At 52.3% G+C, this 22633-nt stretch overlaps 8 protein-coding genes and 1 non-coding gene across 9 annotated transcripts; 4 read left to right on the top strand and 5 right to left on the bottom strand.

Annotated features, from left to right (window-relative positions):
• Positions 1 to 264: 264 nt before the first annotated feature.
• Positions 265 to 1641, bottom strand: STEHIDRAFT_56013 (Clavaminate synthase-like protein; the record flags this gene model as incomplete). Its single annotated transcript, XM_007303148.1, has 6 exons — positions 265 to 333; positions 393 to 689; positions 754 to 825; positions 896 to 1259; positions 1312 to 1434; positions 1499 to 1641. 6 exons carry the CDS (start codon positions 1639 to 1641, stop codon positions 265 to 267), a joined length of 1068 nt encoding a protein of 355 aa, XP_007303210.1.
• A 729-nt stretch (positions 1642 to 2370) lies between these two features.
• On the bottom strand, positions 2371 to 3514 carry STEHIDRAFT_156585 (uncharacterized protein; the record flags this gene model as incomplete). Its single annotated transcript, XM_007303781.1, has 2 exons — positions 2371 to 2466; positions 2522 to 3514. The coding sequence occupies 2 exons, from the start codon at positions 3512 to 3514 to the stop codon at positions 2371 to 2373; spliced, it is 1089 nt and encodes a 362-aa protein (XP_007303843.1).
• A 791-nt stretch (positions 3515 to 4305) lies between these two features.
• STEHIDRAFT_146946 (uncharacterized protein) lies at positions 4306 to 6680 on the top strand. Its single transcript, XM_007303782.1, has 10 exons — positions 4306 to 4396; positions 4481 to 4600; positions 4663 to 4821; positions 4880 to 5087; positions 5157 to 5254; positions 5320 to 5360; positions 5425 to 5592; positions 5650 to 5705; positions 5756 to 5817; positions 5882 to 6680. The coding sequence occupies exons 1-10, from the start codon at positions 4373 to 4375 to the stop codon at positions 6605 to 6607; spliced, it is 1662 nt and encodes a 553-aa protein (XP_007303844.1). The 5' UTR covers positions 4306 to 4372; the 3' UTR covers positions 6608 to 6680.
• Positions 6681 to 6694: 14 nt separating this feature from the next.
• STEHIDRAFT_121220 (galactose mutarotase-like protein) lies at positions 6695 to 8878 on the bottom strand. Its single transcript, XM_007303783.1, has 11 exons — positions 8741 to 8878; positions 8528 to 8668; positions 8357 to 8409; positions 8259 to 8281; positions 8042 to 8182; positions 7886 to 8019; positions 7695 to 7789; positions 7408 to 7622; positions 7254 to 7347; positions 6971 to 7152; positions 6695 to 6868 (listed from the first exon to the last, which is right to left on the bottom strand). Exons 1-11 carry the CDS (start codon positions 8762 to 8764, stop codon positions 6792 to 6794), a joined length of 1179 nt encoding a protein of 392 aa, XP_007303845.1. The 5' UTR covers positions 8765 to 8878; the 3' UTR covers positions 6695 to 6791.
• Positions 8879 to 10083: 1205 nt separating this feature from the next.
• On the bottom strand, positions 10084 to 11067 carry STEHIDRAFT_156588 (uncharacterized protein; the record flags this gene model as incomplete). The annotated part of the gene is made up of 3 exons (XM_007303784.1): positions 10084 to 10470; positions 10532 to 10924; positions 10981 to 11067. The coding sequence occupies 3 exons, from the start codon at positions 11065 to 11067 to the stop codon at positions 10084 to 10086; spliced, it is 867 nt and encodes a 288-aa protein (XP_007303846.1).
• Positions 11068 to 11695: 628 nt separating this feature from the next.
• Positions 11696 to 12614, top strand: STEHIDRAFT_156589 (uncharacterized protein; the record flags this gene model as incomplete). The annotated part of the gene is made up of 3 exons (XM_007303785.1): positions 11696 to 12101; positions 12191 to 12408; positions 12507 to 12614. The coding sequence occupies 3 exons, from the start codon at positions 11696 to 11698 to the stop codon at positions 12612 to 12614; spliced, it is 732 nt and encodes a 243-aa protein (XP_007303847.1).
• A 930-nt stretch (positions 12615 to 13544) lies between these two features.
• On the bottom strand, positions 13545 to 16569 carry STEHIDRAFT_168333 (uncharacterized protein; the record flags this gene model as incomplete). Its single annotated transcript, XM_007303786.1, has 7 exons — positions 13545 to 15083; positions 15153 to 15282; positions 15338 to 15432; positions 15505 to 15687; positions 15745 to 15823; positions 15879 to 15896; positions 15965 to 16569. 7 exons carry the CDS (start codon positions 16567 to 16569, stop codon positions 13545 to 13547), a joined length of 2649 nt encoding a protein of 882 aa, XP_007303848.1.
• Positions 16570 to 19876: 3307 nt separating this feature from the next.
• Positions 19877 to 19947, top strand: STEHIDRAFT_t133. The gene has a single exon. It is a non-coding gene; the product is annotated as a tRNA-Gly (tRNA).
• Positions 19948 to 20280: 333 nt separating this feature from the next.
• On the top strand, positions 20281 to 21945 carry STEHIDRAFT_168334 (uncharacterized protein). Its single transcript, XM_007303787.1, has 4 exons — positions 20281 to 20377; positions 20464 to 20716; positions 20791 to 21236; positions 21421 to 21945. Exons 2-4 carry the CDS (start codon positions 20514 to 20516, stop codon positions 21693 to 21695), a joined length of 924 nt encoding a protein of 307 aa, XP_007303849.1. The 5' UTR covers positions 20281 to 20377; positions 20464 to 20513; the 3' UTR covers positions 21696 to 21945.
• Positions 21946 to 22633: the final 688 nt, after the last annotated feature.

The raw sequence follows: 22633 nt of genomic DNA on the forward strand, positions 1-22633 counted from the left end.
AATTTGAAGGTAATTCTCATGAGTCCAAGCATTTCGGTCTGGGAATAGTGAGCGAGATGGGAGTGGAGCGTCATGTGCTACCGCGGCTGCTGAGTTACTTCGGGTGCGTAAGGCTGGTCATGAATAGCAGACTAGCAGGCTAAATTCAGAGGAAGAGAGCATATTATTTTGGCGAAGGTCATCGAGAAAGACATGTTTGTGACTCTGGACGATGTGAAGTTCTCTATATGGAGACTTTGACTCCGCCAGCGAGTATCACAACCTTTAGGCTGCCAAATTCACGGTATCATCGCGATGCTCCGTCCCGCGACTGGCTTTCCAAGTCTCCGGTCCCTAAGAAATCACAACCGTCAGAATGCTACATTTTGACTCAAATTACGGACTTCACCCACCTTGCGATTCTTGATTCTCTGATATCTGGTACGCCTCGCGAACCAGTCCGCGGCGGTCGACCCGGTCTCATACTTGCCAGGTGCTGCCTCCCTCGCTTCCTTGATCATCTTGCTTCCAGCCAGTGGCTCCAAAACGACTGAATTTCCAGGACGAGAGAAAAAGACGATTGACCAGCGGTCGAAAGCAGCTTGAGCTTTGGGTGGGGTCACGACACGGTGAACATTTGAGCGGAGGATGCCGGCACTGAAGACGGCCATGGCGTCTCCGAGGTTACAGATAGCGTGACCAGGGAGGGGCTATTGTGGCGCGAATGCCAGACGGCGTCAGTGTAGTTTGATATTACAGAAAACCAGGATGTACCTTCACGTATTTCCAGGTCTCGGTGCTAGGTGGCATGACTTGAAGTCCTCCGAGTCGGTTGTGAAGGAAGGACTATGTAGGGATGATGATTGACTGCTGGTTCCTGACATGTTTGCATCGGCAAAGAACCAGGGCGACTTACGAGTGAGCCAAAATCAGTATGAGCCCCAAGTGCTGCCTTCTCAGCCGACATCTCCTGATTTGTCGGGCTCTTGATGCATCTAGCCTCGCTCCCGCTATGCTCTTCAAGTGCGTGCTTCCCCTCCAAGGCGCCCTCCGGTAGTCCAAGCTTGTCGTTCAACACCCTCATCAAAGTCAGATTGATATCGACGGATTTGCGCACAAAGGGGGTGATGGTGGATTCCATGCGGGCGTTGACAGTGGATGGGTAGGTACGGTGCGTGGGAGTAGGGTAAGAAAGGGCATCATCCCGAGAGATATTGATGAACTCGGCGCCGTCCAGAGTACCAGTTTCATCGGTAGCTGTTGCGCCTAGTGCTTTGTAGCTGGTACCAAGATCAGCTCGTGACACAATTGAGGTAACACAGAACGTATAACCCCGCGGAGAGTCCGTTGTCGCCCTGTTCGAACTTCATCTTCTCCTCAAAGGGTAGTTCCATCGTTTCTGCCCCCATCTCGAACATCTCGGAAACCTCTTCGTCTGCGCCATGATTCTTCAAGCTAGAGACACCGCAAGGACAAGTTAGTGTGGAAGCGTAACTGAATTGGACACGAACCAACTTACTACCAGAACCCGAGTTCGGTTGCAGCTTCCCACAATCTGCCGATCTCCTTCTCATCGCCAGCCTTAATAAGGGCATAGTCGATGATTAGGAGTGGCACAGTGGGAACATCGTCGGGAAAGGGAGGGTATGCGATAGCAGGCATGCTCTTGAGTAGGAACCGTGATAGAGTGACAGAGGCGAAACGAGGCACAGTCAGTGAAACGAGGATGCGAAGGCTTACCTTTATACGAGGAACGAATGACTCTCAGGCATTGGAGGAAAAGGCAAGGTATGACCCTTCAAAAATTTTAGTTAATGCTAGCGGCATAGCGAACAATAGATCAGGCATGAGGATGAAGCCAGGTGAGAGACAGCAAGCATGCAAGTGTCCCGAATCGAAAATAAAGAGGGAAATGTCTTCACTCGGATGAGAAAATGTAGGGTTTCATGAGACGAGAGCACCAGTCCCGTACTTACGGTGATTAGACTGCCTGGATTGGCCTGATAATATGGACTCATAAAGCATGCATGCCCTGATGCGTGCCCTCTTCTAGGAAACATTCAGCGATCCGAGAAGCATACCGAGACTGCAACTTCGGAAACCTTGAATCGCAAATGTGAAGCTCAGCGACCATGAAAGGTCCTTGCGATGTGTGAATCGTTCAAGATGAAGTAATACGTGAGATGTAGCACGGATGGAAGAGCCTAAAGAACAAAAGAATGACAAGTCAGTTGCATGCAACTTCAAGCTGATTTCTGGCCATGCTTCGAATGCCAACGATTCGATTACTTGAGATTACAAATTCTTCCAATCAGCTGGTACAACATGATGTCAAGGTCAGACGAGGCAGAATGTTGGACGGAACATCACATGACGAACGACGGAATGCTCCTATGCCATTCGAGTGGCGATCATCATCCGTTCGAAATCAGTCAGATTCAACTTCTTATCTGGCGATGACGAGAAAGCCTCCAGCATTTCGATCATCTGTACGGTCCACACGCGTTAATTTGACTATTTAAAGGCAGAAAGAATATCGCACCTCTTCCGCCTTGATCTTTTCTCTCAACAGCTCAGCTACAGCTTTGAGCTCTCTGACGCCCATCCTTTTCTTCTTTAGCTTCTCCTCTTCGCCCTCCTTATCCAGATCGATGTCCGGGAAGAACATAGCGAATGCAAGAAGGCAGTCCCGTTGTTGGCGCGCCGTAAGAGGTCGAGAGTCGTCATAGTCTTCGTCGCTATCACCGGAGTGAGAGGGTTGCTTTCTCGAGCGAGTACGGCGCGTCGTGGAAGTGTTCTTGGACGATGCGGCTTTTGGTGCAGTTCGTTTGCGCTTACCCTGACGTGTACGAGAACTGGTACCGGGTTCGACGTATTCATCCGATGAAGCATCTCCCGAGGACTCGAAAGCTTCCGGACGGCCGTCAACATCTACGTCCATTTCGTCTTCGTCAGCATCCTCTTCCGTCTGGCCTTCGGTCTCCTCAACATCGTCGCCCGCCCCTTCTAAGAGTACTGCACAAACTGATCTCCAATCCTTCCTGTTGACAACTTCTTCTTCATCTGCTGTCGTCCCCGCAGGTCGTCTCGCAGTGGATCCATCGGGCTCAGCCCATCCCGATGCCGCATTTCGAAAGACTGAGAGAATATCGTCATCCGCGGGAGGCAGATCGAGTATTTGGAGGGCGGTGGGTATGAGCGATAAGGGAATGTGGGTTGCCTTCGTCTCAGTTCGATTGGGCTCTGAACGTGAAACCATCTGTGTCGTTGTCCCTGCCGGAGGAGACGGCGGGAGATAGCCTCCAGGCGCGTCGTCCGTGTCATCTAAAAGGAACCCACCGGGCGCGGGCACTGTGGTCTCGATTACAAAACCTCCAGCAGAGTCCTCGTCACCGAGGCGCGTTACGGGTTCAGAAGACGAAGAGGGTGGATGAGAAGAGACGGCTGAGCCTGTCGCCTTGTCGAAAGCTCGGTCTATCTGAGACTGAATGCGCAAAGGAAGAGCTAGAAATATGGGATCTTCACCAGCCGCCATGATATTCAGATGAACTAAGTAGAGGACCAGTACAAATAGCGCGTTTGGACGAGCGAGACAAGGTGAAGTAAAAGCAGGTGCAGTGATGAGATGATGGTGGTTGAGAAGAGAGCAATGTGGCTGAATTATCACATGAAGATCTTGCCGAACAGGCATCTCTGGCGTGAGAAGATGGTGCCCTCTCCTTCAAGTTCCACTCAGATAGGTGCCTTTCCTTTCCTGTCCTTGCAGGCACCTCATCTCAGTCAACGTCCTTGGTTCTGACTTCAATGAAATTGACCTTCCCCAGGACGCATCTCCGGATTTCTGTCTTGTTGGCCCTCTTTGTCTATGGCCTTCAACCATTGGATGGTTATCCGTACTACTAGGTATCTAGTAGGCACTGCCCTGAACTTAACATCCTATACGTATAGACCTAGGCCATAAAAACCTCCGGCGCAGAGCTGAGGAAGGCTCGTTCATGTGTTTGCACAGCCATTCAATGGTGATGTTATAACTTTGAGGGACTCGCCGACGACGGCTGGCGCCAATGCACTTTTACTAACCAGCCATCAACAGACAGCTGCGCTATAATTATCAGGAGGTTTGACTTTGTGTACACCGCTCTTCCAGTGTACACAGGATCATTTAGGATTCTCATGACCTCTAGGTATGCCCTGTTCGCCGACTAAGCACTCCGTGCCGCGTTGCCTCACGGCTGAGTCGCCCAACAAAAGCTTCTTCCGAGTCCTGCCGGCCTTCAACGTCAGGATGCTCTTTGGTATATAAAGGGTGTAAGAAACTATTCTGTGATCTCAAGTCCTACTGGGCCCTGCTACCTCACTACAGCTATCGCGTTTTACTTTCGAAATTCAAACCATGAGCCAGCACTCTGTCCTAGTCGTGAGTCACCCTTTCTCTCCTCAATTTCTCGTTGTCCTTTCCATTTTCTGTGTACCTATTGATCGTCCTCTTCACCGCACCAAGGTCGGGGGAGGTCCTTCCGGTCTCATCACAGCACTTGCGTTACTCAAGAATGGAATCCACGTCCGTATTATTGAGAAGAGGGAGTCCCCTCATGGCGGCATCAGGGGAACCGGCATAACCGTCAGTCGTCTGTCCATTCACTTTTTTCATCACTGTCGATTGATAGGAAAGCACCTTTATAGCCTCGAACTCTCGAAATTTTCGCCTCCCTTGGAGTATTGGACGACGTATTGGCTCCTTCTACCCTTGTCGGTAGGATGGCCATACACGGTGCTGGAAAGGTCATCGACAAGGAAATGGCCTTCTCAGAGTCGGCCGCAGATTCGCCTACTATTCCCTATGTACTTCATGTGCAATATGGTGACTCTTTTCGAAGCTGACTGTTTCTTTGAATTTTAGCGCCATCCCATCAACCTGAGCCAGCCAGCACTAGAGACTGCACTTCGCTCTGGTCTTACGAAGAACGGGGTTAATGTTGAGTATGGGGTTGAACTCATCGGCATTGAGCAGGAGGAACAGGGCGAATACGTTCTTGCCAAAGTCAAAGTCGAGGGAAAAGAGGTGGAGGAGAAGTTTTCATATATAATCTCCGCGGATGGAGGTCGAGGTATGTGTGCTCGTCGCAACAAGCTGACTCATATATAGGACGATTATCCTCATCCATTCAAAAAATTAGGGACTACACGCAAAATCCTCGGGATCAATTTTCTTGGAGAAACGCCAGGTGAGATACTCTTTACGGCGAACATCGAGTGTGAGGACCTCGACCGCGAGGTAAGGAACCAGTTGAAATCCTCGGTGCGCGCGAATAGCATTGTTCAATATCCTTGATACCACAGCTCTGGCACATGTGGGGTGATATTAAAGCCTCCGAGAAAGGGTAATAGTCCCCGTCAAACTTATGTTCCTGGGGTGACAACTCACTCGTCGATATCTTGTTCTAGGTGTTTCATGAAACCTGCAGAGCCCGCGCCGTTATATCAGTTCATCGCTGGCGGCGACTTGGACAGGCCTCTTCCTACTGACACGGAAGGTATTCAAGCCATGTTCAATAGCATTACGAAGTCAACGGATATAACGCTCCAAAATGCTTCGTGGATCTCTGAGTGGAGGTGCGTAAGCTACCGTTTGAACCGATTCTTCGGTCTGACCCATTCCGGATGTCGTAGAGCCAATATTCGCATGGTTGACAAGTTCAGCGTGGGGCGTGTGTTTCTCGTAGGAGGTAATAACTTCTGTTTTAATGATAGACTACGTTGGCTGACCAACGTCCAGAATGTGCTCATTGTCATAGCCCTGCTGGTGGGCAAGGCATAAATACGGCGGCTATGGATGCGGTTCGTCCCCAGTTATGAAGAGTTATGATTCTGCTTTATGACTGCTGACCCGAATCACATCTAGCTCAACGTTGCATGGAAGGTGGCCCTGGTTCATAAAGGCCTCGCATCAAGCTCGCTCCTCTCCTCCTACGAGTCCGAGAGGCTTCCTGTCGTTGCACAGATGCTAAAATACACCACGAAGCTTCATAATGAAACCTTCCACGATGGCAGCTTGGAAGAGGCCATGCACCGCCCTAGAGAAGGACATCAGCTTGGAGTCAATTATCGCTGGAGTTCGATCGTGTTGGACGGGAGGACACCGGAAGTGGCTGGGAGCACGGAGCCAGTTGAGAAGGACCCGTACGGGATGCTGGGCGACAAGATTCGCGCGGGAGATCGTGCGCCGGATGCTACCCAAATCAATATAGTGGGGAAGGGGGGAGCGCTCGGAGAGGCGACGAGGCTTTTTGGGCTGACGGGGGACTGCACCAAGCACCACGTCCTCCTCTTCGGAGGATACTCTGCTGCTACCGTCCAGGATGCGCAGTCTGCATTGAACCCCTATTCTCAGGCCGGTGTCGCATCTCTGGTCGTCATTCTTCGTTCTGGCGCCGACATTCCGACACAATTGGTCGATGGAGTCGAGTACGTGAGGGACGACGGTGGCCACGCATATCGTGCATACGACGTAGGGGAGTTCGATCCCTTGTTTGTAGTGGTGAGACCGGACGGGATGATAGGAGCTTTCGCCGTCAGTGTCGAACAGCTTGAGAAGTATTTCTCCAAATTCTTGTCTGTGCTTGCTTGATGTATTCCACCATTAAGCCTGATGTACTACGCTCAGTTTCGAATTGCAATCCCAACTCTATCGCTTCCAGGGTCCGAACATCAGTCAGGAAAGGAGACCGAACTGTATCGGTCACTATATAAATAGTGTGAAACTATAAACCCCGGGGAGCTCTAGTATGACCGTACAGTATTGCTACCACGACTTAGTCGTCATCTGAACCACCCTCCAATACCGAGAACTTATACGTCGTAGACCACTTGAAATCCTTTCCCGGCTCATCTGCAAAATAAACAGAGAGGACTACTAATCAATATGCCATTCGACCACCACTACCCCTGCGCTTCAAGATCGGGATACGACAGCTTGGATGATAGTACTTACAAAACTGATCAATGCCCCACTCCGGATGATTGATAGCGTCAACCCACCCCTGCAGCTCGATCGCAACAGCTGAATACGGTGAATACTTGAATTTTGGGCCGCCGTGGACGGTTTTGCGTGGTGTGTTAAGGTAGTTACCGGTGTAACATTGGGTGGCGGGGCTGTCTGAGATTATGTCCAGTCTGAAGGATAGTGTGAGCGTGACTGAGCAGGGAAGGACTACAGATGTGGATAGGGAAAGGCTGAGACTATCAAGAAGGTGGTGGGAAGAGGAGAGATGTACCGGATGCCAGATGACCTGCTCCATAGTGAAACATCAAGTGCTGACTCGTCCTCTTTCTCATCGTGTATCCAGCAATGGTTGTACCCTGGCTTTCCTTATGCTCTACATCAGCGTTTTTTATCCACCACCATGATAGTCAGGATATGGGGCGCACCAGGTCCGCCGAGGTTCGTCGTCTCGTCCCATCTTGCTCCTATTTTCATAGCCGTCCGAAAATCGAACGGAGATGCTTCAACATCCGTCACAGCGCCGGTAGGCAGACCGTTTGGAGTAACCTCAAGGACGCGGGAACCGTTGATGCGAAGGGTGTGATCCAGGATATTAGCGCTACTGGGGTCTCCAGCGTCCGTACGCCATGCATCTAGATTCCTGTTACGAGAGGTGCGTGCTGTTGAGTCACTGGAAGTACAGGGGCGAATCTCAAAGGAGATGGAGACGTACCAGTATATGTGCTGTGTGAGCATGATCGGTGTCTTCTCCGTGGCCTGTGCGAGAATTTCTGTCTTCAACTCTCCAGATGCGACGGAGTGTGTCACCTAGAACGATCATCGGACCACGTATTGTGTGATCAATCTCACCCTGCCCATGAAAGCAGCAGTGGACTGCAAAAGAAGGGAAGGAAGAGAACGCACATACGCAAAGACGTTCCCTGGAAAGCCTTCGTCGCCCTTGTCCAGGTGATAGTATGTCACACTCGTGTCCGTCTTCGCAATGATGGTCCAGCTTCGACGGTCCCAGCCATATAGACCGCCATGGAGGGTATTCTCTGAGGTAACAAGGAAACAGACGTAAAAAAATGTAGTAAGACTCGGAGAATATACAAATGCACGATAGGAGAGACGACCCACTACCGTCGTTGGTGGCGATATGGTAAACGTCGGCACCCATCACGGTAGAGGAATCTCCGGATATGGGAACGGAGAACGTTCCTAGTGATGACACGGGACATTAATAAACAGAGTACAATGTGGGACAGGCGCATACAGTTTCAACAAGAAGCCGCACCATTACTGAGGCGATTGGCATATCTAGGAGTGTCAGAAAAACCATACGAGCATCAATTATGAAAGGAGTAGTAAGAGAGCTGGAAATTGTGTTCTTACCTTCCGACAATTGCGTTGAACACAGGATGTCCAGGATCCTTCATCAGCATGGTCTGCATGGGTGGTCGCCACAGGGGTTCATGGCAGTAATTCGGGAGGGTTAGAAAACATGTCGGTCTTCCTATTACACGCGTAGGCCCATAAGGAAAGAAAAAAAAAGCTCAAGCTCACGTTATCATCGTATCCTGGTACCACATCTACTGCCTCCCCGTTCTTGTCTTTTACCCATAGCTCTGTCAGTGTGGCCCCAAACGAGACGAACTTTGCGGTGATGGATCCATCGGGGGCCGAGATTGTAGTGACATCATATGGCTGACGATGAGAAGTAAGGCAAATGTGTTCAGGGTGTTAGAGATTTTGTGGAGAGGAGTAAGGCCAACATACCCAGTCCTCGCCCAAATCATCCATCCTATCACAAGACCTCGTACCTTACCTCGAAGTGTCCGATCTGCCTTGTCAAAGAACGGTGTCTATTCGTGGAGTCAAACGACCCGATCTCCGTCAACTCGGGAGTGGGTGCGGGCGGGTGCACGGAGGGCGTCAAGCAAGAATTGGTCGAACATCCTGAGCGATTCCAAGCGTGTTTTATGACAGAAGGCAGAACGGCGCCTCCTTCCACAAGGACCAAACTGCGTTAACGCCGCTAAGACGAATGCGTATATCGTTACGCGACCGAGGCATGAGAGTGGTCAGCGGTCAGACGATCAGCTCGAACATGGCCACGGGACGCTGCCTATTAGCGATTTCACCAGAGATGACCCACAGTCGTCCCGGTCCGGATGAAGATCGAAGAGCAGATATCATCTCATACAGGAGATCTCTGGTTGGTGTAATACCCGAGGAAACATTCGAAATGTTTCCTTCGAAAAGGAATTGATTGGGCAGGGTCGGCGGACGTGATCCGCACAGGCTTGCGGCGATCGGCGGGTGGGATGTATATGTCTCACAGCTCTCGCACAGTTCAGTTTGCGAACATGTTCGAGTATACTCACCGTCTCGAAATACATAGGGTGGGCGTGCCTGACATCCGTTCGAAACAAACCCGTCCGAAACCCGATAGACAACACTCTGACCTCGGCCTCCAAATGCTTTTATGAGCCCGATACGGAAGTTCGCCGTTACAGGGACGATGGTAGACATGTTCCTCGTCCCGGACAGCGATGACACTAGCTCATCGAACGAGATAACGTCGGTCTAATATCGGGCTCCTCGGACGCTACAATCTACTGCCACAGATGGCGCGAAGGTCTTCGCGATCAGGCTGGCAATGTTGGAACGTTCGAGCGGTAACGCGAGGGAGGAAGTTACGTGCTCTTGAATTTGGGAGACTGTGAAGCTGGTCAGAGGAACAAGAAGAAAAGAAAACGAAACGAACGGAAAAGACATGTCAAGGCAGCTCGTTCCTCCGCGAAGGGCTCGCGTGTTTGTTTTGTTTGGCTCTGTTAGAATCAGAGGGCTTAGGCTTCCGGCGGCGGGGTCGGACATTGAAAACCTAGCATTCGCATCAAACAACTTCAGCTGGAGACAGTGCAACAAAAGGTCAGGGCAGAAGGGAGAGTAAATTTCGAGGAAATACAGCTACTTCCAGGATATTCAAGCAAAATGCTACACAGTACAGTCCAAAGACATACAGATAGACAGAGCACGAAGAAGACAAGCAGCCAAAAAGAAACACCAAGTTCAAACCATCGAAAGGCATCGCAATGGACACCGCATCATTCCAAGCATCACCCCGTAAAGGCTCTCATGAACTTCCCAAAGACACCGCCGTAACCATCTGCCCCGCCCGCGACCGAAGCAACCCAATCCTCATCCTCAAACCTGACCTTCACGCTCCCGTTCTTCGACTCTATACGCGCATCACTCTCGCCTGGTACCCGCTCTAAGCCTTCGGAGACCTCAAGATCCGAAGGAGGTTGGACGTGATACAAGGCCTGGCCTCCCTCTTCTCTGATGAGCATGGCTCGAGCCTGTAGGGCTTTGGTGATATTCAGGCTTCCATGCTTGGAGGCAAGGGTGATTGATCCGTGGAAGGAGCGCGGGATGGCAAGGGTCATAGAACCGTTTGCGGAGAAGAGGTCGAGGGAAAGTGGTGTTGCCGGTGTCATCGAGTGCTAAAAATAAACCGTGTGAGCATCCGTGAACACTCGACAGTCGACGGCCAAAACGACATACAATTTTCGCGTTCACCGAACCGTTATGGCTCAAGAACTTGACGGTCGCCTTCTTATTCTTCTCAGGTGTACCTCTGATCCATACCTCGCCTTTCACGGAGCCGTTATGGCTACGAAGTTCGAGATTGTTGGATACGACAGCAGGGCCTGTAGGTTCGGGTAGTGTTGTATCGATCAGGTATTGGCCCGAGATGCTACCGTTCCTACGGTCTATGAGGAGGTAGTTTGAAAAGGGGATGGATGGTGGCGGAGGAGGTGGGAGTGGACGGTCTCGGTTGACGGAGGGGCCAGGTTGGGAGTCAGAAGTGGATGAAGACGCAGTGGGCTCCACGGTGGGCTCCGCGGTGGGCTCTGTGGTGGGTTCGAATACGCCTGGTGTATACGGTGGAGGTAACTGGTGAAAGGTGAGTGGATCTAGTCATCAAGTGGATGATGACAGTGATAGCATACCTGATCAGAAGGACCGTTGTTGTTCATTCTCCGGACTTCGACATCGTCCTGCTTGATGTCCTTCAAATCGCGAGGGTCGGCATCCATGACAAGCATGCTGACGAGGATAGGTTGAATTCGTTGTCTGCGTGCGTTGAAACAACAGAAGCGAAAGTGATCGTGTCTCTGGACTTTATACGTTCAAAGCTGCGCCGCAGTGGAGAGTAAGGCAGCGTCGTCGGTGCACCTGGTCAGGGCAGGCTATGCTCGACAGAATGATGGATGCACTGATGTATGGTTCAAGGGCAAACATCGCCGCTAGTGCAGAGCGCTTTCATTCAACTTGCTGCGGACCTCCGGCCGCTGACTCGACGGCAGACGCCGGGCTAGCCTTTAGAGCTTTAGCCCCTATTCACGCCACACGGGCCTGACGATTGCAGCCACGATGTCTGACGACGAATTTGGTGACACAAATTTCCGCCGGTGACTTGCGGCTGGAGCTCTGGAGGCGATGAAATACTGTATTGTTGACGTGGAGTTGAAGATCTTCCGAGAAAGGTGGAGAATTTATACTTGGCTATGATGACGCACTTGTGGCACCCTTGCATCATCGTCCGTCAAGGACAGGTATTTAATCCCTCCTCCTCCGCTTTTCTTTCCTAACCAGTTTCTCTCAACTTACCACTACAAAAAACCTTTCACAACACCCACACATCCCATATCCCAAACGAACACCATGACAGACATCATCGGCACCGACTCTACCAACTTCCGCACCCTCCCCGGCGCCGAAAAAGCCACCTCGGGCCACACCTACGTCGTCGCCGACCCCTCCACACAAACCGAAGATGACGGTAAAGGATGGAAGACCGCAGGGGAAGGACGCGAGGAGCGCCAGATTGAAGAGCACCTACCCGCACCGACGGGCATTGACCGTCCGCCAAACGAGAAATCGTCCGTCGCGGCGAGCGCGGGAGAGAAATTGAGTGGTGGGCAGAGTTTGCAGGGTAATACGAGTACTTCGACTACGCAGACGTCGCAGCCAGCGAAGAATGTGCAGCGGCCCTCTGGTGCGCAGATGGGCGAGCTTGACCAGGCCGCTTCGTCTTTGCTTTCGAATGGTGGTGCAAATTCAGCGAACTGTGCGTACCTTTCTTATATTCATCATACTCGTACCTTCATGTAAATGATCCTCGATTACTGACATCTTTTTCTTGCTTTCTTTGACTAGACCGTAACCCAGAATTTGAACCTCGTACATCCATCAACCCCTCCGCCAAAGCAGGAGACTCCCTCCCCGGCAGCGGTCTCCCCGCTCTCAGCGACCCCGTCTACAACGAAAATGCCAGAGCAGCTCGCCCTACTGCAGCTGAGACGCTCAACGGCGCAGACTCGAGACAACTTCATGACGGGATCGGACACCCTGGTGCTGGTCAGACTTCCGCTGAGGTATGTGCTTCTCACCTTGACAGTTGCTTGAGTCCAGTTCTATCTATCTATGGCTCTGGTATCCCGTACTAATTTTGACATTGCTTCGTATTCGATAGCTTCACCACGATGGTCAAACTCACAGGAAGAAGCAAGGCCAGGGTACCGACCAGTACGGTCCAGGTGGCAGGGAGGGCGAAGAGCCTACGCAGCGAAGGCTTGAGTGAGCCTGACGTCGATGTCGCTTTCTCGTACTACGGACCAAACAATTGAAATGTAGAAATAGAATTGTGTATTTGTATCAATATCTTCGTCGAGCTGTGATCGTTGTGATCGTACAACGTATAGTCAATCTCCTGCACGTATGTCCGTCAAAGTCCAAAGCTCGCCGACGTACAATTGTCAGAAGATGTCGCCTCAACCGTCGCACCTGATGATAAACCTCGAACCAACACTTCATTTATACACTACGTTTTACATAGGAACATGTACAAAAGGAAGCCCAACTCGAAGAAATGCTCTGCGCCACGATCCCACGAAATGACAGGATTGAACGCTCTGCTATGTACAGTCGTACGAGCTATCGTATATGGATTCTATCAACGGTATCTTTGCGAGGTAATTGTGGTTTGCTACTGCTAGTACTAGAACTGCTATAATTCGGATAGACGGAGACAGTGAAAAGAATGCTGACGGAAAACGAGCTAAACCGACGGAGCGGTGTAGCGACTGGGAAACGATAATCTGCTATGTATGAAAGGGGTAGAAATTATTAGAAGGATGCGAATCTGCAATGGGAGGCTGGTAGCGAAGCGTAAACTGATGGTATACTCAATGCTTGGGATGCTAGACCCCACGGGGGTTTAAAGTTATGAAAAATGCTAGGGAGTGCGAACGAACCTGGTAGGAAAATACGATGGTGACGGCCGAGAAACGACGCGAAGTGGGAAATGATGGAAGGGGACGACGGCGACGATAGTGACGGGAGAAGACGACGACGAAAACGAAGAAAGCCTGAATCCAAACAGCGATGCGAAGAAGTGAGTCCGAGATTAACGTGAACCAAAGAAAGCGTCAAGCCTGTGCAAGGAAAACGAATGATAGCCAATAGCCACTGGCCGGAGTGTGGGTGGATAAACAAGTAGCGAAGAGCTCTTTCATTGAGCACCGTCTCGAACAGCCGTCTCCCTCCCAACTGAAAACATGTTTTCACCCTCCGCATGCTCCTCCCCGTGAACAGCTCTCTTCGGGCCAGGACCGGAAGAGCCCATGGTCTCCTCCTTGCGAGGACCATCGAAGTCGCGAGCTTGTTGTTGTGGGCTATTGAACCCGAAGAATGGAGTGCTAGGGCTCAAGGTACTGGGGGTCCTGGAGGCACTGGACTCGTTGCTGGAGTTGTACGTCAACGCAGGGCTGGGGATGAGGATAGGTGAGTCAGCCTGAGAATCCGTGGCTCCCGAACCCTCCATAGCGGCCGACATCGACTTGTTGCCGTCACCGGCCGCGCTTGCACGAGTGCCCATGCCAGCGACAGTAGGCTTCGGGCTCTTGGCGCCGGATGCGAGCATGAAAGTGCCGGGGAGAGTGGTCGAGCGTACATGGACAGCCTGGTTGGTGGAGGGAACCGATTCGGTACCGGTACGAGTGCGAGGAGCATCTACACGGTTGTTGTAGTCGAGGGAGCTGGACATGCGAGTGTCCTCCATGTCAGACCTTTGAGACGAACGACGATCGTGGGAAGAACCGAAGGCAGGTCTCGCGTCTTTGGCGTTGAACGACGCGAGTGGGTCGGAGATCGTGACGCCCGCAGAGCTGTTCGTCGTCATCCTCCGTTGCTGTTGCTGCTGCTGCTGGGGACGTTGATGACGCTGCTGACCGGACTGTGCGTGGAAATCGGCTTCAGATATGTTGAGGGGACTGAGACCAGCCAACGAGTTGAGCGAATACGCGGTGCCGTTGCCCAGCGCCGAATCCTGCGACTGGCCTTGCGATTGCTGCATCCTCGACAATAGACCCCTCGGGACAAACTCCTTCGCACCAGAGACGTTGAGCTTGCTTCCATTGGCGGAGCCAGACGAGCGCGGGAAGGCGGCATTGACTCTTCTCGCCTCGCTGTCGGCTTGAAGCTGCTGGGCTTGAGCATGAGCCTGAGCCTGGAGTATCAACTGCTGCTCCAGCGGCGTGAACCCGTTCGGATTAGCGGCTTGAGCCCGAGAGAGTATGGATATGTCGATCTCACTGCCGAAAACTGGACTTTCGCTGCCGGATCCGAAGACGGAGCCGCTCATAGAGGAAGGGAGACCGTGAGAGCCAAAGTTCGAGCCCAGAGAGATCGAGGAAGGAAGGTTCGGCGAAGTGGAGAACGATGAAGGCAAGTGAGTATTAAGAGCGAGATTGGCAAGGTTCGCAGAGAGTGAAGTAGGCATAGAGCGTGTGTCGATTCGGCTCTGGTACTCGGCGGTGAGAGGATGGAGTGGGAGGCCAGCGTGAGCGGGGGTCCTGCCTCTGGTCACATTTGGCCCCGCAAAGGAGTTGGGGGCACCGTGACGCTGCACCTCGGGGAGGGACTGGGAGGCGGAGATGCCTCTGAACTGTGGCGCCGGAATCTGTTGACCGCGAAGGTTCAAGAGAGCAGCCTGTGCCATGGTCAGTCTGGAAGGCGACTGCTCGTCTTCACGCCCACTGCGTTCGGCGCGCTTCAGAAAAAGTGCAACATATGCAGATAAGTACGATGAACGGATGGGTAAAGGATATATATAACACACCCTTAGCTCGCGTTGTTCAGCTGAATCAGCAAAACGAACTGAAATGCGGCTGCCGGGGTCGTTCCAGCCGCGAACCATGCGGCCGTGCAACCGCTCGATGACTTCCTCGCACGCATCGCGGGAGTCAAGCCTTCACAGAAACAATTTAGCCGAAGCAGCGATAAAGAGTGCGTGGAGTAACGTACCGCACGAAGGCGATGATCCTGGGAGGGTGGCTGAGGCGAGTCTGGAAGAACCTGCTGCTCTTGATCGTGAACGGTGCAACGAGGGCGGACAAGGTCTGTAGAAAGAGAGCAGGCGAAAGGCGATCAGAATCGCCAAGATTATATAGAATGTCAAGTGTATCGCTCACGGCTTCATCGATACTCAAAGGTAGACCTTCGATGTACAAGTTGGTACTCGACTGATCTTTGAGCCTCTCCATGCGAGCCTTGAAGGTGTCGGCAGATTCAGAGGACGACATTCCAGAAACAGACGAAGTGGAGTTGGTCGACGCAAGACTAGCGTAGGACGTTCCTGGTATCTTGTGAATTTGCTGCATAAAGCTTGATATCAGTCGACAGCACGGAGAGGTTAAGTAAATAAAACGGACCTTGGAGAACGAGGGATGAAGATTGCGGAAACTACGCAGACTTTTGATGCACCTTTCGGCGGAATCCACCGTCTCGAACCTGCAAATGAGGATGAGTAATTTGTAAAGCAGGGCGCAGGTCGACGAACACTTACAGAACGAACCCATAGCCGCTGTTCCCCAAAATGATGGACATTAGCTCCGCATTTGAGCGATCAAGACGGACGCGGTGAGGACTTACGACGGGCGATCACTGACATGCCTCGTAAACGTGCGCACACTAATGACACCGCCGAACTCCTTAGTCATGGCGTAGAGCTGTTCCTCGGGGAAGTTAGGAGGCAAGCCATTGATATAGACATTTGGGGTCTTGAAAGAGTCGTCAGTGCTCGACGCAGCGGAAAGGCCACTCTCAGACTGGGCGGTCGCCAGAGTGTGGTTAGACTGCAGAGACGAATTTTCGTTGCTGTTCGACGACGCAAAGAATACGTTGGGAGTTCCCGTCGCACCGTCGGTAGGAGTGGTAAAGGCGTTGTTGTTGGTGTTAGCGGGGGCGGCGGGCGCCACACGCAGGGTTGAGTCCGGTGGCGTGAGCGGCGCCTTGGCAACAGCGGCATGAATGGGCGTGTTAGGGGCGGTGGGCGTCGGCGTCGGGGACGACGGCGTGAGCTGGGAGCCCGGGGTAGCGAGAAGGTTGCCGTTCGCCTTCGAGGCCCTGGGTGGGGAGATGGGAGGCTGAACGGCGTTGTTTCTTTGCGTCGGCGAACGAGAAGAGGTGCGCGGATGGGAAACGGGAATGGGCGGGTGAGACGAGTCGACGCCGACGGTGGGCGTTGGAGACTGCATGCTAGACGATGCTCAATAGACAAGGGGGTTCCAGATAGAGGATGCAAGCTGGGCTGAGCGTGTAGCTGGCGGTAGCGAAGTGCTGGTTCGAGTGTGGCGCGCAGTGGCGGGCTGGGATGGATTGCTATCCGAAGGGTAGAACTTGGAGCGTAGACCGTGGCGGGGGGGACGAGCGAGATGGACGGCCGGGGGACGTTGCACGAGGCCGGGAGGCTTATATACACTGGCGGGGGACCATGTTCAGCGTGGGGCGGCATCGCACGAAGCGCGACTCGTCTTCCGTGCAAGCTGCCGTCCCTTCGCTCCATATACGGATCACCGCTCCTTCAGGCAGTCTCTCTTCCTCATCCGGCGCACTGTCCCCTCTCTTCCTGTCGCGTTCGCGTGGCCTGCTCTCGTCGCCGATCCTCTCTGCCGTGCCGACCATCAAGCAGTTCATTAAACAGCAGATCCGGACGCGGCTCCATCCTCCTCCGTCTATTGTTCGGCTGCAACAGGCTCAGACTGTAGACACGACGAGCTGAACGCACTCGGGCAGCGGAGGAGGAAAGAAATTCAGGACCAGCTCCGACGCTCGTCGCTCCAGAATGCATCGCCCCGACGTCCAAGCCCTCATTGGCCGCGCACGTTGGGAAATAAACACACCTCTTTCAGCTCCGGGCGTCGTCATCATGGCACGCGTGGACAGCAATTAATCACCAAGGCCCAGAGTGCTCGCATTGTTAATGTCAAAATGGTCGAGCTTGAGCTTGAATCCTCTTCGTTGCTCAATTGTACACATAAGACAACACAGCAATAACACAGAGTCTACACAGGACCTGCTCACAATTAGCGTTGTTTTGGGCGGGACGAGCGGAACAGACTAACACACCGGCTTCAGCCACAATGGCGAATCATGTTGACTGCATCTCCGCAGAAGCTTCTCTCTCCCAACTGTGGACGTCCATCTACCCTTCCCGGCTTGGAGCTCACTAATTAAAGTTCTGTCACCCTTCGCAAGTCACATATCCCCAGTGGGACTCGATCGCGGCAAGTTGGGCATCGGTCAACCTCGAGATTGCAACTCTTGAGCACAGAGAGAGATCCGGAGGCAATGCACGCCGGTCACAAGCGCCCAGTAGAGAATGGCCATTGTCCAGTTGTTGTCTGAGTTTCGTTCTAGTTACCCAGCCGAGCAGAGAGAAGAAACCGAGGCGTCGCTGGCGGAACACAGAGAGAACGAGACAGTCTTGAGACAAGGTTGGGTGAAACAGCTCGGAGCCTCGGACTGTGCGGTCTGTGGCGACCCGGCTGTCTCCGGAACCGGCGATTTGATCATCTTTCTAGCCTTTTCCTTCTAACAAATCGTAAAACACTCGACGTTTGACTTGAGCAGCCTCATCAAGAATGTTTCTTTGCTTGATTTCTGATACAGCTGTATCGTGCTCTCTCTCTCTTCCAGGATTCTCTGGAGCGGCTCTAGTTGACCGTGGCGCTCCTCATGACCGTTGTCTGAGATGTCTGCGGATGATATTCTGGCATGACCGCCCTCTGGTACGGCAGACTTTAACTAGTTCAACCGACTCGCCCTGCGACCATTCCCATTTCCTCGGATATACAATTGCAGGATAATGCATCTCTGTCTTAGGCTAGCCTAGACTGGTGACCCAGCTTGCTACTCGGGGGGAGAGTGACGGCGGCTGGCGCAATTATTCTGCGTAGGATCACTAGCACCTCCCATTCCATTATCATACTGCCCTCCCCACCTTGATCTCCTCAACTTTCGTAGCAATCAAAGATTGAATCACAATTCTTGCCCATCTGATATTCCTGTTCCAGACGTATCCCCACTGAGGACGGCAATCCCTTCCATGTATTTCACAGGCTACGATGCGCCACAAATCCAAGGATATCTCGCCGGCCTTGGCTTCTCCTCGACGACTCTGCATCTCTATGCAGAGCGCGCGGTCAGCTCAATATTGTCATGGTGGTCTGAGGTGGATCTCATTAGTCGCTTTATTGTTGCGGTTGAGGTCTCCGTTCTAGTTTTTTCTATGGTTCTCGCTCATCCAGCTTCAAGCTCCTCTAATTGCAAGCTGTTCTCCAACTACAACCTCCTCGAGCTTTGTCTGTGACTTTCCACCCTGGCACAAATTCTCTCCATATCATTCTATGCGGGCCTATACTCAGCACTAAGTACTTGGAGACCATATAAGTATTGCCCTGCAGAAGTAAGGCTAGCGTTTTCAGACATCAGCACGCGTCGTTTTGAGGTGGTATGGATACTACGGTATCCGTTCGTAGCGGAGTCTCGTCCTCGTCTATCAGTTTCAGCTGAGTCTGTTCTGCCAGCGATATCTTCCATGCTTTCCGCCTCATTCTCATTCTCGTTCTCATCTCATCCCAATTGTCATATTTATCATTCAACGTCAGGTCATCATATCCCCACCATGGTGTCTCTCCGTTTCTTGTCTAGGATACTTCCTGCCAGTAGTATGTAAAGCCCTGGGCGGCATCCGACTCGTTCCATTGCCCAAAGGCCTAACTCACCTCATAGTGGGTAGGTACTACTGACCTATAGAATTAACGTTAGCGTTTTCAGACATCGGCACGCGTCGTTTTGAGGTGGTATGGATACTACCGTATGCGTGCGTGGCGGAGTTTCGTTCTCGTTTGTCAGTTTTCAGCTCTCTGTTCTGCTTGACTTCCTTGTCTTACCTTCGTACGTCCTTCACCATATGATCTTCCATGCTGTTCGCCTTGTTCTCGTTCTCTTCCCGTCGTATTGGACATATATCTATCGTTCATCGTTAAGTCATCATATCCCCACCATGATGTTTCTCCGTTTCTTGTCTAGGATATTTTCTGCCACCGATATGCAAGTGTAGTATCAAGTTTCATATCACAATGGAATAATCTGTCCTAACTCGCTCTCGAGCCTCGACATTAATTCTGTTCTCTGTAGCCTCGCTCTCGCGGCAGTTCAGTGAGGGTCCGCCGGCCGCGATATGAAAGATTCAAAATATTGTCTCATGCGGACTCACAGCCGGTGGAACTTCGAGACGGGCACTCTGGAAGTTGCTACTACTAGGGGGGAAACCCACGCCGAGACAGACTGAGACTCATCTTTCAGGTCGAAGTTGTGCACATTCTTCGGTCTGGAGCGTCCCTTGCACCCTGGTGCTGAGAATCCTTAGATGGGATGCTTGGCTCGGAGAGCTCTTGGGTGAAAGCCTGTGAAAGCTTGTATGATGATTCGTTCATGAGCATGAGCATTAGGAAGGAGTCACCCAAAATGATAGAGACGGCATAAGTGAACAGTATGCAGACACCGGTGGTGAAACGGTATCATGCTTGCCTTCCAAGCAAGCGGCACGGGTTCGACTCCCGTCCGGTGTACTCCTCATACTCGTGGATTACATTTTTATGGGGGAAACCGACTTCCCTGCCGGAGCAATCCAAGCCTGATAACGGCAGACCAAGAGGTGTGAGACAATGGTTTTCCGCACTGGGAGCGTCGGGACTCTCAGGCGTCCTCTTCCTTCCCTGATGCAAGAACCTGCCAAGCATCCGTCTGAGCCGCCCGCGGTGTTCACGGAGGGAGGAATGCATGACAGTTGCTTGGAAAATCTTGGACCAGAATATTGTCGCGATATTCACTGGCGCTGGCGCCATATCTATATAACCTCCCGCCCTCTGGCATTTGAATTTTTTTCCGTGTCAGAGCGCCCCCTCGCCCCGACTCTTGTGAAATCCTCTGCGGTGGACTTGTGTTTTTTGAAGTCGCACGGACGTCGACCCGGCCTTCCGTTATCCGTTGCTCTTGCTGGTCAGTCCTTCCGACGATCTCCGCTGTCCGCCATCTATGGCGAACTACTCACATCTCTCTTTTTCTCTGGTCCTTGATGCACATAGCTATCCCCTACTAGCCCTCGGCCATCGTCTTTGCGTCGACACTCACACTAATGGCTTCTGAAGTGGCACCAGCGTCCAGCTCCAAGGAGGCTAACGAGGCTCTCCCTCAGCCCGCCTTGGCCTCCATTCGCGAGCAACCAAGCATTTTGGACAGACTCGTACCCGCTCGTCTGCTCAACTATCTCGAGCTCGATGTCGACCCATCTCAGTCGACATATCCTCTTGCCGCGTTCTGCTTCATGACCGGCTACATGTACGTATCCCACTTTCCATATATTCTTTGTGCAACAGATCTGACCGTCTAACTACGCTCATGTATGGTTCCAGTGATGCGATCTCCTTCTCCGCCATCTTCGTCTGGTGTGGTTTTCAGACCGGTAACTCTGTCCAGCTCGCCCTCGCCCTCTGCCGTCTCTTCGAATTCCCGTCTTCCTCCCCCTCGCACGACACCTCCTTCCACCTCGCAGATCAACAAGCCCTCACATCGCTCCTCACCTTCATCTTCGGCGCCGGTCTCGGTCGTATAGGCGACAACATGCGCTCCGGTCCCAAATCGCGACTGTGGCTGTTCTTTGGGACGATGATCCAGGCGCTGTTCACCATGGCCGCCGCCGTCTCGTTGTGGAAGAGTGGAGACGGGAGCGTCGGGACGAGCAGGGGCGACCCGGCGTGGACGCATGCGGCGAGTTTCGTGGCGTTGGGGTTCATGAGTGCGAGTGTTGGACTGCAGGGCATTATGGGCAAGAGGGTGAATACGCAGTTTGCGACTACTGGTGCGTTCATTTTGCCGCCGCTGTTGCTGTATATTTAGACATGCATGTTGTCAACCTTCCGACCATCCCCGTATCTCGCCAAGTCTCCCGTTTCGTTTCATCTATATACTCTTCGCGTCCGCTCTATTACGAACGCACTAAACGTCTGACTGACGTTGACCATGATTCTCCCCATATCCACTAGTTGTCCTGACCACCGTCTGGTGCGAACTCATTGCCGACCCAAAACTCTTCGACATCCGCCGCATGGTCATCACCCGCGACCACAAAATCCTCGCCGTCATCGCCCTCTTCCTCGGCGGTTTCGTCTCCCGCGCCATTCTGCAAACCAGCGTGGGCAGCGCAGGCACGTTGGGAATCGGATGTGGGATGAGGGTTTTGATTGCGATTGGCTGGTTGTTCGTCCCGGCGAAGGGCACAGTCGGGGAGGGGAAGAAGCAGGCGGGGATTACGCAGTGATTGTGGGAGGGGTTGGGATATAGACGGTGCCAGTCATTCAGTAAAATTTATATAGTTTTCGGTTCTTGGTTCCTTCGCGGTGTCTTCGTGGTTGCGTTCTTGTGGGAGAATGTCCATATTGGGTTCGAGCTTGGTGATCTTTTCTTGAGTTAGAGTATCGATCTATAGAGGTGTAGAGGATACGAGGCATTAGGTTATGGATATCCTATTCTGTTTGAACGGCCTCCAAATATAGCATACTACATATCTCCACCAGTGATTCACTTGGCAAACTCCCAAGCCATACAAAGTTGCAAGAGCCTATCGAATATTGATCAATTTGTGTTCCCAAACCACTAGCCCCTGTCGCCACATCGCCCAAAACCCCGCTCGCCACATATTCCCACTTTCCCATCACGTGTCCTCTCGTATAAAACTCACTCGCCCAAACGATCCTTTTTTTTCTCCAACTCATTCCGGACTCGCACTATTGTCCCCCTGCGCATACCTTTTTTTGCCTCGCGCAGGAGCCTACCGCGGGTCCCAGACGGAATCTGATTCAGTCTTCTCTAGCTGGAGTGTGTTCCCCACCGTAGGGTGTCCTGGTGATGAGCCGGGTTGGAACCCTTTCCTTACCAGAGATGGCACAGTCTTTTCTTTTTCTCGCGGTGATTGTTTGTTCTCATTGAACCAGAGAGGGCGAAGGAGTGTATTTGGTCGGGTTGGTGTGTTTTAGGATGGATGGTGGGTGGTGACGAGGATGTCTGCGGGATGAATGTTGGATCGTTCCCGACTTATTTTCTTCTGTTGCGTCCTCCTGCTCTTCGCCGTGTTCTTTATGGTATTTCTGATAACCAGTGCGACCTTTTGCCCGTGCCTGCATCGAAATTATCCGTCCGTTGACCCAGCACGGCTATAAACACCATCCCGAAAGCCATACCTCCTTTATCTCTCCAAAA

The sequence above is a fragment of the Stereum hirsutum genome (genome assembly GCF_000264905.1).
Source record: "Stereum hirsutum FP-91666 SS1 unplaced genomic scaffold STEHIscaffold_6, whole genome shotgun sequence".
NCBI classification, from domain to species: domain Eukaryota; kingdom Fungi; phylum Basidiomycota; class Agaricomycetes; order Russulales; family Stereaceae; genus Stereum; species Stereum hirsutum.

Coding starts and splice junctions, on each gene's coding strand:
- STEHIDRAFT_121220 (XM_007303783.1), bottom strand. CDS start 8,764: ATGGATGATTTGGGCGAGGACTGG. Junction 8,410..8,527: donor TACCAGGATACGATGATAAC/GTGAGCTTGAGC, acceptor CCACCCATGCAG/ACCATGCTGATGAAGGATCC. Junction 7,790..7,885: donor CAGGGAACGTCTTTGCGTAT/GTGCGTTCTCTT, acceptor TGATCGTTCTAG/GTGACACACTCCGTCGCATC.
- STEHIDRAFT_168334 (XM_007303787.1), top strand. CDS start 20,514: ATGGCTTCTGAAGTGGCACCAGCGTCCAGCTCCAAGGAGGCTAACGAG. Junction 20,717..20,790: donor TGCTTCATGACCGGCTACAT/GTACGTATCCCA, acceptor GTATGGTTCCAG/TGATGCGATCTCCTTCTCCG. Junction 21,237..21,420: donor TACGCAGTTTGCGACTACTG/GTGCGTTCATTT, acceptor CATATCCACTAG/TTGTCCTGACCACCGTCTGG.
- STEHIDRAFT_146946 (XM_007303782.1), top strand. CDS start 4,373: ATGAGCCAGCACTCTGTCCTAGTC. Junction 5,255..5,319: donor GTGAGGACCTCGACCGCGAG/GTAAGGAACCAG, acceptor TTGATACCACAG/CTCTGGCACATGTGGGGTGA. Junction 5,361..5,424: donor ATTAAAGCCTCCGAGAAAGG/GTAATAGTCCCC, acceptor ATCTTGTTCTAG/GTGTTTCATGAAACCTGCAG.